This window comes from Biomphalaria glabrata, chromosome 16, assembly GCF_947242115.1.
Source record: "Biomphalaria glabrata chromosome 16, xgBioGlab47.1, whole genome shotgun sequence".
NCBI lineage: Eukaryota > Metazoa > Mollusca > Gastropoda > Planorbidae > Biomphalaria > Biomphalaria glabrata.
In genome coordinates this window covers 11,281,005-11,294,034 of record NC_074726.1, presented here as the reverse complement: position 1 = coordinate 11,294,034, position 13,030 = coordinate 11,281,005, and the positions used below count along the sequence as shown (strand labels likewise).

General features: G+C 36.3%; 1 protein-coding gene across 4 annotated transcripts in view; it reads right to left on the bottom strand.

Annotated features, from left to right (window-relative positions):
• Positions 1-4,463: 4,463 nt before the first annotated feature.
• Positions 4,464-13,030, bottom strand: part of LOC106078854 (potassium voltage-gated channel subfamily H member 8-like) — a 271,372-nt gene continuing 262,805 nt past the window's right edge. For 2 of the 4 annotated variants that reach the window (XM_056014827.1, XM_056014828.1), the window contains 3 exons: positions 12,512-12,571; positions 8,005-8,231; positions 4,464-7,149 (listed from right to left, as the gene is read on the bottom strand). In XM_056014827.1, coding sequence (XP_055870802.1) covers positions 5,399-7,149; positions 8,005-8,231; positions 12,512-12,571 — 2,038 coding nt within the window. In that variant the 3' untranslated portion in view covers positions 4,464-5,398. Of the gene's footprint in view, positions 7,150-8,004; positions 8,232-11,391; positions 11,416-12,511; positions 12,572-13,030 lie in introns of all 4 variants that reach the window. The other 2 variants (XM_056014829.1, XM_056014830.1) reach the window with 2 other exon arrangements.

Here is a 13,030-nt window from a genome sequence, read left to right as displayed (position 1 = left end):
TACAGTCTAAATAAGTGTTTCTCAACATGTGGGACTCATTTAGCTAACGAGGTTTGTATGTATCTTTTTTTCTAGGGAAAAATCAGTTGTATATGCAATGTTGTAAGGGCCTATAAATTAACATTTGAATATCTATAAAGTCTTCTACTGACCAAAACAGGCTTACAACAAGAGGCCTCGCTTAAGATGAATACCAATAGTTACGCTACTTCTGGCTTAATTGCCACTTACACTTCAAAATAGGCCGTTTCCCATACCTTATTTTATTTCACTTTATTTGACCTTTTTAATAGGATGGATAGTGAGCTGTAGACGCCAGGAGGATGCATTTGAGCATGTAAAAATGCAAGAAAACTCTTGGCATTGGAGCGGAGCCCCAAACCTGCTGGGGAAGCTATCTGCACTCCTGCCGGCCCCCAAGATGCCGACGACCGACGAAGAAGAGCAACAGCGTTATTTTTTTTCCCCACCGAAGGTTGAGAAATACTGCTCCAATTTTATAGAGAGGGTTAGGGTTTACATGGAATTAGGGATAGGGTTTAGAAATTAAATGCCCTTTCCAACTCAAAGGTTCTGGATTTGTAGGTGATACATTTTCATACTGACCGTACTGCTACTAAAATTAATGCGTTTTTATTTTCTTTTACTGATCTCTCATCAATTTTCAACATGTCTTAATTTCACATGTGCACATTTTTTTCATTTTTGTTTTGCACAACTAGCTCTTTATATCTTTTTTAAAACTTGCTGGTAACATATAATCTACGCATAATACGTGCGAAATAGTCTGTAGATTTCTTTTTTTTTTATGTTTTTTTTAATGGTCATAACAAAGTGAATGCCTTCCTATTTGTACACATTTAAACACAGCACGTATGTTAGGGTACTGTGTTTTGTTTGGGGTAATATCTCAACTTCGAACATTCGAGAAATACACCTTTGTTGATGTTGCTGTAAAAAGTAGGCAGGAAATAAAAATATGGCAAACATAGAAGATAGGAGCAAACCCCTGCCTGACGCCACTGCTAACCTCAACAGTCATTGTATTATAACAAAAGTAGCAATATAATGCCTAGGAACATTTCAACAAGCATAGGCCGTATGTACAGCTAATATATATATATATATTACTAGTCTCTGTGTGAACATTTTAAACCTAAGGAAATCAGTTCCATTCTTTCAATTTATTCTTCTATTTGACCTCATACAAAGATTCTTCATACTTCATGATGACGACCAGTATTGCCTGTCAGTTTCCAGACCAAGAGTCAGTCATCACTTGATCCAGCCGTAAAACTAACTGGGAGTTGCGGGACTTCAGCTCATCACCAAAACGGCGGCCGTTGAAGATTCCGGGGGAGTATTGTCGCTCCGGGATAAGTAGTAAGAGACATTCTGTTTTGTTGATGACATTTTGTTTAGTTTGGGGCATTCTGTTTCGTTTAGGCCTTAGGGCATTCTGTTTTGTTTAGGGCTTTCTATTTGGGATAATGTCATAATTTTATTCAATTGAAATAGCTATATTGGAGATTTTCATCAAGGTTTTGTAAATGTACTTTTATGTACTGAGGCATCAAATATATTCTCTGTTCTGTCCTTCTGTAATTCGAACAAGGCACATCAGAAGGAATCAACATGTGTTTTTGAAAGCTGAAATTTGGAACTATCAGAATCATGCCCTTTTGGAGTGTCACCAGAGAATGCTATCTAGGTCCCCCAAAGCTGAATACTGCAGCAAGAGAAACGAACAGGATATTGGTTTGAAAATTTCCCTTTGTATGGATAATGATCTTGAAACCACTGGGAGCTCATCTCAAAAGTAAACTTGTTATCTAAACTCAGCTAATTGTTAATGAGAATGGCTAATAAGAAGATATCTCAACAGCAGCACGATGACATCACATGCTTGACATACCAGGAGTCTAAGCTGTAAACTGTTGTATTTGTTAGTTGTGTTACATTATACTTTGTAATTAATTAAAATACATGTTGAAAAAGTACTCAATCAATGATACAAATCAATCTTATTTGTAAAAATGTTTATTTTTATATACAAAACAAAATACAAATGTAAAATTATTTTATTTCAAAGCTCTTGAAGTTTAACTTAAGACCGAACAACAAGTGAAGTGAAATACTTATGTAAACAAAATGTCTAGACAATATAATTTAAAATAAATTACACGACATAGGATAAATGCGAGAAAACAAAACTCGACCAGGAAATATGATCAACAGAACAGCAGCGTGGAGAGAGCAGAGTTTCAATGTTCAAATGTACACATCAAGTTAGATCTAGTCATGTGTACGCAATAGCATGTACGCAATGAGTCTTTGAAAAATGTTATGAGACATTATGCAGGCTTCCACCAAATTGTACTTAAAAAAAGACTTATCGTTCACGTAATATTAAAGTGACACAAAGTTGATGAATTTTATCACTGCAACCTATGCTGCCGCAGTGGGCCCCGCACTTTCATAGGCCCCCAAGCTAACTCTAGGTGTAAATTATTAAATTAAAGCCTTAAAACTTATAGCAATAATAGCAAGGTTTCCGCAGACTCCTGATTTTCCAGGATCTCCTTGAAATCTCCTGAAATTTGCAAAATATACGAAAAGGTCTTTGAAATATAAAGTTATTAAAATCTCCAGAAAACTCATAAAAATCAGAAAAATAGACAAAATTGCCATTTTGTGGGTGCTAATCCTATGCGCGATAAAAAAACAACATTGTCAGCTTTCTTTAAAAAAATCAACGCTATTGCAAAGACGAGCATATATTTTATTTTCTAATATAAAATCTTCATTTTGTCATAATGGTTATCCCTACCCAGACTGAGCCCAACGAAATCTGTTGTTAGGGCCGTCCCTGTCAATTAAATGGATTATTTTTTAATGTATTCAATTTTTTGAATGCAGTGTGATATTCAAATTTGTTTGCAATGGAAAGTCTAGACACACGAGCTGGTAGTAATGACTTTATATCAGTAGTACCAGCGAGAAAGATGTGTGTGTGTGTGTGTGTGTGTGTGTGTATGTGTGTGTGTGTGTGTGTTCAAAATGAGCGTACATTATAAACACTACTAGAATATCAACAATGGTAATACAGTTAATGAGGTAGAGGAGAAATTAATGTCATTCTTCAGCAAGCATAACATCAAGTTATGAATCTGTACATTGAAAGATAATACATTTGAAAAAAATTCCACATGTACACAAAAATTACATATAAATATTGTCAGACTTCAGATTTCTTGTAGACATTCAACAATTAAAAGTATTAGGCCTAGTTAAAAAAAAAAAAGAACTTTCAGAATTTGAAATACAGACTTCAACCTCGTCGCATGTTGGGGAACATCCTTATTGTTTTATATTATTGTTACGTTGGGAACATCCTTATTGTTTTATATTATTGTTATGTTGGGAACATCCTTATTGTTTTATATTATTGTTATGTTGGGAACATCCTTATTGTTTTATATTATTGTTACGTTGGGAACATCCTTATTGTTTTATATTATTGTTATGTTGGGAACATCCTTATTGTTTTATATTATTGTTTTTTTGGGAACATCCTTATTGTTTTATAATGCTGTTATATTGTGAACATCCTTATTGTTTTATAATATTGTTATGTTGGAAACATCCCTATTGTTTTATAGTATTGTATATTTTTCTATTCTAAAGAGAATTTTATTCATTAACGGACGACAACTATCATCATTATTTTGTATTCTCTTAAGAAAAAAAAAAGAAAACTTTCAAATTAAACCTTACTAACAAATGACCAAAGACTCTGAGTCACTGGGCAGAATTGTCTCGTCTGTATGATATCATGTACTGAGTCACTTCCTCATATTTGATGGCTAGCACTGTATGTTAGGGGACATATATTGTTTCGGTAGACTTTTATTAAACAACAGGCTGAGATTAAAGTTATACCCTTAGGTAATGAAAGGTTCACAAGCTGTCAAGGGAGCTTACTGGAATGACAGTAGTTTAGGAAAAAATTCATGACATATACGAATAAAAAGAATTCGGGACTCCTACAGACAATTAAAAAAACAACATTTAAGCTCATAGGTGAGAGGTATGACTTCAAAGTGACTTCAATAAACTCAGTCATAATTTCAGCATAGTGGTTTGGGGTGTGACTGACCATCAAGTGGAAATACAAATGTCAATGGCAGATGTGTAAATGTATACCTTCTTGAACTACCCAATCCTACTTGTCAAATACTGTATTATGAACATCATCATGATGTAGCCCAAACTATAGAATAGTGATAGTTGGGCGACTTATTTGATTTTTATTTAAAATGTGATTAAACATTTTGTTTTAGAAATAATAAAATTAAAGCAATAATTTTGTTTTTAATAATTCATTTTTTAACACAAAATTAATTTGCATAACTATAATAAAGCTTTAATATATATATATATTACATAAGAGGGGGTGGGGGATACATGGGGGAGGGGAAATAAATAGGGGAGATAAATCAAAGAATCTCAGCTAGACATAGATCCATGCATTGTCTCCCTTTTGTTGTAATTGTTTTCGCAATCATCAATTATATATCCTTTTTAATAATATGGGATATATAATAATTGTTTACCTTTAACTGCCCAATAATTTGATGAAAATGAAGGTTTAGTAAAAACAAAGTGATTTTAAACTTAGTACACACACAGAAACTTCCACCGTAGAAAGGATTCTACTTTCACCCTTGACGTTTCCAATCACAAAACTGCTCAATTGCAAGTGTAAACATGATAGTCATGCATTATTCAGTACGGTTATATCTGATATAAAAAATAAACTTATTGGACTTTTGTTACTATAAATGATTGTTCTACATGAAACTGAAGCATTCTTGGTAGAATTGTGTACACTGTATTGAAGCCTTCGTAGTCACTAATGTGTACTTTTTAGGGAAACATACCCCAAACCGTTGTCATGGATTTTGTAATGTTACATACAACTAACAGTGAACGCAATGAACATGCCCAAATTTACATGGAGTGTTTCTCACACTATAGAGCCCTTGGTTGATTCGATTGTGCCAGATGACTTGCCAGTTATTGCTTGGCTACCCCTATCGAGAGGCTCGAGTTCCAATCCCGACTCGGCTTGTGCTTGCTGAGGCACCTCGGTAACCCTCTCCCAAATATCTGTCCTTACCCCCTACGGTACAAAACAGATGGAAACAAAGCTCGCTGGGTGTGCTTATAACATGAAATAATAATCAAACAGGTATTTGTGTGTTATAGATTTGCAATAAAGAATGCTCCCTTTGAAAGATAATTAAATGATTTGATACTGGTCTTGTTTAATTACAAAAATATAATACATCTTATTTGTAATACTTGTTGAATTGATCATACTTTATGTATGTGTCTAGGCTTTTGACTTGTCACTGTCAAAGTCCGATAGCGACTCCGCCTGACTTAGAGGTGCCACAAAATTCTGTGAATGCGCAAAAGTCAATGGATTGGAGAGCGTCCTTTGTTCTTTTGGGCCCTGGTGCAGCGCAGAGGTGGAGAAAGACTTTGAACGCGTGAGGACCGCTGCTGGAGCCGAGGAGGGTAACGTGGGAGACACCCCTGATGTGAAAACTGGAAGCTGAGAGAGAGGCGGGATGTGGCGTCTCGGTGGTCTGTGTGAACAGGGGCGCACCTCGGGCTCGGCGTCTATGTATTCAATGTCACTAAAGATGGTTGGAGAGACAATCCCAGGGGCGGTGCTAAGGGGCGAAGAAGATAACGTCTTAGGTCTTGTCGCAGCAGTTCCAAGGTTTAATCCCGACAGCAAAGGAAGAGCAGAGGATGGACTGCTTTTATTTGAGTGAGGTGAACTAAGTGATGCTGACTTGGAGCTTGATTTTGAAGAGTGGAGATCTAAATCTTTAGGCATGTCTATCGGTGACATTGAGCTGAAGCTCTTTGCAGAAACTTTGTTCGTAGGCGACTGCATAATTTTTCTAGTTCTGCGTCTGCTCTCAGATATCGAGGAGGAGCTTCTTGAGCTAGAAGTGCCATTGCTCGTTCCCTTGCTCACCTCTGGCCTACCAGAGTTATCGTCCTCTGTAGTGCTAATATCAAACTGGGGCGAGTCGGAAGAGAAGGAAAGTTCAAGGTCAGACTGCCGAAGTGCACTTGCCTTGTCGCAGTGACCAGACCTGGCGTCACAAGGCTCCAGCTGTGTCAATTGATAGTACTCACTCTGGAACTGGTTGACGCCGGTGTCAAGGTTTAAGGGGCTTAAATCTTTTTTATCCAAGCCGCCAGCACCGCTTGGAGTTAAATCCAGCGAGGCGGATGCTGTTGTAGTGGCAACACTCATTTCTTGGTTCTTGACACCATTTGAGTCCAATGAGCGAGTCGGCTTGATGAAAAGGGATTTGGCTCGTCTAGAATGAAGAGGGGATAAATTTGATGGCCTTTGCGACAAGGCAGCTAATTGAGATGCAATCCCGCTCTCTTTGCCTGATACTGTGGAACTTTGGAGCTGGCTCGCTAAATGGGAACCTACAGGAGGCGGCATTTTTTCACAACGCTGGATTGAGGAATGCTTCATGCCTCCAGACTTTTCACCTCTGATGTCCGAGAGGGGTATTCTGTCATTGTTCAGACTATAGACGCTCTGTCTGGATAGAGACGAGAAGTTGATGGGGCTGAAATTGACGCGAGGGCTGGCCAGTGGGCTTGGAGATCCGCCAGCCACACCGAAGCCCAGCTTCGAGGTTTGGAATGGGCTGAGGAAATGCTCAGGAGCCTTGCCCTGAGATAAGTAGCCCGGCCAATCGGGGGCTGGAGACGATGCCGACTGCAGGCTGACCGTGTCCCTTGTGTCTCCACCGTCTGTAGACTGACTGAAATAAAAACTGGGCGCCGGGTACAGGTTGGGGTTGGGGGAGGGTGAGGGGTTGAAGGAAGGATGCAGGCTGTTACTGGACATGTACATGTTGCTGGGAGAAGGGCTTGAGGAGACGAGCCTTAGCAGACTGTTCACATTGCGAGCGATGTTGGATAGGTCGTCATGAAGGTCATCCAGCCTTCTCTCCAGGCCAATCACTGAATCCCTTGTGCCTTCCAGTTCCATCTGCAGAGTGTGGACCATCACCTGCTCTATTGAACGATCCGAAGAAACTAGGGAGAAAAGAAAACGAGACTTTAAACCTCATGGTTTAGAAACAGACGGCTTTAAATTGCGATAAAAAATGATTTCTTAATTTCATTAGTTACTTAGTAACTACTCTATATTGTACACTTGTATATTTAAACAAATAAACTAGAAATTAATTGTCACTTTCACCAGAGCTAGTAAAAGAGAAGTTCCCTTTGCAATCTATAAGGCAGATGATGTAAAGGATTTTTCTGTAGCCCACGGTTAATGAGGGTGTCATGTGGCCAGCACAACAAGAAACCATCTTTACTTTTTCCCCAAATAATGTAAGGTACTTGTTAGAGCAGGAGGCGCAGTGGCTGAGCGGTAAAGCGCTTGGCTTCCGAACCGGGGTTTGAATCCTGGTGAGATTGGGATTTTTATTTTTGGGATCATCAGGCGCCTCTGAATCCACCCAACTCTAATGGGTTCCTGACATTAGTTGGGGAAAAGTAAAGGCGGTTGGTCATTGTGCTGGCCATATGACACCCTCGTTAACCGTGGGCCACAGAAACAGATGACCTTTACATCATCTGCCCTATAGACCTCAAGGTCTGAAAGAGAAACTTTACTTTTTTTTTTTTGCTCGTTAGATCAGGATGGACTCTGAGGCGTCTAAAGATCCCAAAATTCAAAATTCCAGTCTTCACCTAGATTTGAACCCACGACCACCGGTTTGGAATCAAATCACTTTACCACTCAGCCACCGCGCCTCCTCAGTCAGAGCTAATTACTTTCTAATCATCATCACTTCACTTACTTCTCCACATTTTCTTTGAATAGAGCAAAGTGAATCAGTAAAGTAAGGCAGCTCGTGTTTCAATTAACCTTTGACCTACCGCTGTTCAATGTCGGCAAAGTCCTGCAGCTTTTCAGCTTCTCCCGCGATCTCCGGTGGATAAGGCGGCTTCCCCCAGAAGCAGTTCTCCGAAGCGCCAGCGCCGAGAGCAGAGGCGGAGGGATGTTGGGCTTGCTTCTGGTCGGGATAAAGCTGGGAGGCTGCGTGGGTGTAGTTGGAACAGAAGACGCAAGAGGCGAGGCTGTGTGACCAGCAGGCGCTTCATCCCTGGAAGCAATAAACATCAACAAAAACTAAGTCAATTAATTCATTACAATGTGTTATTTTTTGAAAGTCTAAACATTTGTTTTTAGTTTTAAAAGTTTAAAGATAAATACATTTATCTACTGATCTAACATTGGAGTTAAAAGACATGACAGATGAATTATAAACTAAGTTTTAAAAGCACCTAAGTACTCTCTGGTCATTTCCAGACTATATTATTTCAGATTTAGTGTAATCACTTAAAATATCTTTTGGCCCATTGTGATGAAGCTGATATCTTATCTTATACGATACACATGTTTAAAAAAAGACAATTACGTCACGCCTATCTATGTGTTCATCTATCCGTACATGGTTATTAGAGAAACACAAACATTGCAAAGTCATTGGGTTTCTTGTCTGATTCATGCAACCCGTTCCATGCTCTAAAGGTACACAGGAAACAAAGATCACTTATACGGACACGATACAATTAGGCCTACTTAAATACCTATTGCTTTTGGCGGAATAATGTTTAAATTTCACTGTACAGTCCTTGTATGCTAAGTAAGCTAAATTTCAGTATTACATCAATACATGTAACTCTAGTAGGCCTAGCATTATCTTGAATAAAAATGTCTTATATTATAGTCTAGTAAACGGCTTATAAAACTCACGGAATAGCGTTAAGGTTATTATAGCGTTAAGAAATAATAATCGATAAAACGAGAAACAAAAAACAACAGAATATTGTCAATAATCATTTCTATACGTATCAATTAAAAGTAACACCACGCTATTCCCATCCATGGCCACCAAAATTTAAACATTAATATTAAGTAATTTAAGTGCTTTTAAACTTCTGTAACAAGTCTACGAATGATATGGCAACCTCAAATAGTCGTGATTAGCATTATATATTACTTATGAACGAAAGAGATATGTATCACCACCTTTAATTGATAAATTCCTTAAATGAAATACCTCAACTAATTTAAATTTTAATGCACCGTTGTCTCGACAAATCTCATTACTTACAACCTTTTTATTTCTTTGTGAAGTGTCAAGTTTCCTGATTAAATTTACTTGCGTTATTAGGATACAGATATAACCTTAATTTCGACATCTATATAAACTCTACATCATGTTAGTAACAAACATATAGAAAGCTGAGGTGAGGGTTAGAAAAGCAGTAAATCTTGTCTCTAAAACAAAATATAATCCAACATGATAATGTTCGCTCTACTACTTTGGTCTATACAGAGATTAGTTACTTATATATAATGCTTGAACCAATTTAGCTCCAAATCATTACTGTTATCAAATAAAATTCGGTAAACAGTAGGTTAGAGAGATGTCTTGAATGAGTTGTAACACTGACAAGCATACGCAGACCCTGAAAGCACAACAAACATAAAACTAGAATCCAATGAATGACGACCATCTTGGTTTTGCTTTGGGAAAAGTTTCAGATTGCAATTAACATTAAATCTGTAAGTCAAATTTGAAATGAATTCAATGTTAAAATTGTTCATTACTTGTTTATATCATCCCGCATCATTTTTTGTTTTCTACATAAGCAATAGGTAGCGAGGTGAAAACATTTACTTTAAGGGAAAAAATGAGAGAGAGACAGAGAGAGAGATTATAGAGAGGGAGACAGAGAGAGAGAGCGAGAGAGAGACAGAGACAGAGAGACACAGAAAGCATTGCAAGACTGTAGGAGAATTGATAGTCATCACATTCCTTTAATAATCTAGCTATAGAGTCGGCATTCGTTCGGAAATAGGTGCTTCTCTCAAAGAGGAAGCTTCGTTACCAAAAAGTTGGTCAATATGGACTAGGGGTATTCTCTCAAAGAGGAAGCTTCGTTACTAAAAAGTTGGTCAATATAGATTAGGGCTATTCTCTCAAAGTGGAAGCTTCGTTATCAAAAAGTTGGTCTGTAGTCTATATAGACTAGGGTTCTTCTCTCAAAGAGGAAGCTTTTTTTAAAAAAAAGTTGGCACATATAGACTTTAAAATATCTCTTCTAACAATGTAATGAAGTATTAATTGCTGGTTTGACTAATCAAAAGATGCGTCATAAAAATTTACTTTCATCATTACATTTCTGATTTTAGCACTTTTTTTTTAAGCTGTGCATTCGTGTTATAAACAACTTATAAGGCCCTAGTCATTGCTATGATCTCGTGTCGCTTTAAGAAAACTGAACACTTTAAAACATAAGGGAGTGTTCACGAAGCCTATCTACACAAATGTGTATTTCAATCTTGTGCTATACTAAACTAGAAACAGATACACCTGTCTCGCACTGATGCTTATCTCCAAGACTCCTGCATTGTGTCTCGCTGCAATCCAAACTTCTGAGTACTATTTACATTATTTTATGATAGCAATGGTGCAAATAGTAATACCTTTTGTATTTTCTAGCCCAAAAATAAAAATAGCAACAAGATCATGTAAAAGAGAAATGGCAATAATTTGGGCAGAAATTTTAATAGGTCGAGATTATATTTCATGTCATAGTATCAGATAATTCCACTACAATGGTAGAGTATCTACAGTTTATACGGAGTAACTTTAAATAACCCAGTGACATAGGAGACTGTATAAAAGAAAGCAGGCAAACTACTAATTTACTACAACGTCTGTCTCTATGTACGAATCATGCCGCAATAAAAATGCTGGACCTCAGCCAAACATTTACAGTTTCAAATTTCCGAGACAGGCAAAAGTATAAACATGATGCGTCACAGCAAATTCTTAAAACCATATTTAATTATTAATTTTAAAACACTACTCTTATAAATATATTTTTTTTTTAAATTAAAAGTCATACATTGTTATATATAGGCCTACAATCATTTTGTGTTTTGTTATATCTGATCATTTATATTTAAATTGGTATTGATTGTCTAGACATTTTTGCGAACAACAATGAACATGTTAATTGTATTTTAAAAGTAGAATTTGTTAGAATCCTCTGCTATGACACAGGTTGAAAATCGTTTGCCGACCTCTGGATCTCTGAATACATAAGCAACAACATCGAGTTTCAACGTGAAGTACACATTGACAAGGTCAAGTACACATCGACAAGGTCAAGGTAATTTCAATCTACATTTGTGTGACAACATATCAAAAACACAAACAAAAAATATAAATAATTTAGAGAGCTTACATTTCCAGTCGTTTTTCACTTATGCTGCAGATATGTGATATTTTTGGTTTAAAGAGAGAAATGTCAAGAAAAAAAACAAAGAAAAAAAAAACAATGTGAACAAAGATGTGTCAAGAGAATAAGTGCAATGTGGTTTGGTCAACTAATGAAATCTAGACTTTTAACATAGGTCTAGTTTACGTCATGAAGTCTAGCTTAGAATTTGATATCAAATGGAAAAAAAAATATTTGTAACAAAGAAATAAAATTAAAACAAGAAAAACATTTTTTAAAAAGATATAATTTTTTTAAAAAGACAAGTCCTCCATTATTAGACTCCAAATATTATAAAATAATAAAAAAAAAATAACTATTTTTTTTTTGATTTTTTGATTCGATTCGGGTATCGAACCCGTGACACCGTCAGCTACAAAGAAAATATGCATTTTTTTATTCGGCTAATAAGGAAATATATTTGTACAATTATTTCTTGGTATGTTCATTTTATGGACATCTAGATCCAGCACTAGTCCCAAAGTTCTGATTAAGAACTGTTAAGAACTCTTAAAATCTACTTCTAGATCTAAATGTAATCTATATTAGATGTACGTAAAAATATAATCGACGCTTGTTAACCAATAAAATCAAAATTTTCTCTTCTAGTTTCTGAGATTAAAATGGGACGGACGGACGGACAGACACGCCAGACAAAACGAATTGCGTCTTTTCCCCTTTGGGGGCCGCTAAAAAATTCTATTGTTTTTGGTAGTTAAATTTTAGTCGCTAGTTCATTTATTGTATTTGTTATAAAGGATGTGTATTTGAGGTAGTGAGAATCCCAACTGAGTAAAAACATATTGCTAAATTTAATTCTATGTTTTCAGTATATTATGGTTTGCATAACTACTTTACAAATATCTCTTAATTACATTTTAAAATTTGAAATTACAAGCTGTAAAATCCAACATAAAAAAATAAATAATAAAAAGCCCTATACACCAAAAAAAAAAAATTAATAATTAAAAAAAAATAATAAAATGTGCAAAATTGTGTATAAGATTAGTAAAATATTGCCGTAAAAAAATTGAATCAAATCAAAGGAAGCATGCTAAGGACAGCAACCACAATATTAAAAGTCTACCTCTTCCTGGCTCGAGTTATCCACTCTTTGAGCTTGGTCTGTTGGTTGGCCAGGCGCATGCTAGTGAGATATACATGAGGCAGATATGCAAATACAGAGAGAGTTTAAGTGCTATCCGAGCGCGTGCAGGGGAGGGATGTATAATGAGGATTAAATAGAATTAAAGGGCATGGATATATCTTAAAATGGGGGGGGGATGTCAGAGAAAGATAATTATGTGTTAATTTATACAGTTTATTAATTTGTTATATGGAGTAAATAAACGTTTGAGTACACAGAATGCAAAGAGGATAACAGATTCAATGGAATAAAGTTAGCTTCTTAATGAATGGGATGTATGTTTTCATATGCTGTAATAATATCCAGTTGTCCACCTCTCACACCTGAAGTAATGACCCCCCACCCCTTTCCGCTAAAGAAACCCTCAAAGAAAATTAGCTATTTCAGTGTGGTATTATAACTAAAATGAATACTCGCCAGGTATGCATTTAAAATACGAAAAGTACATTAATGCTTCTG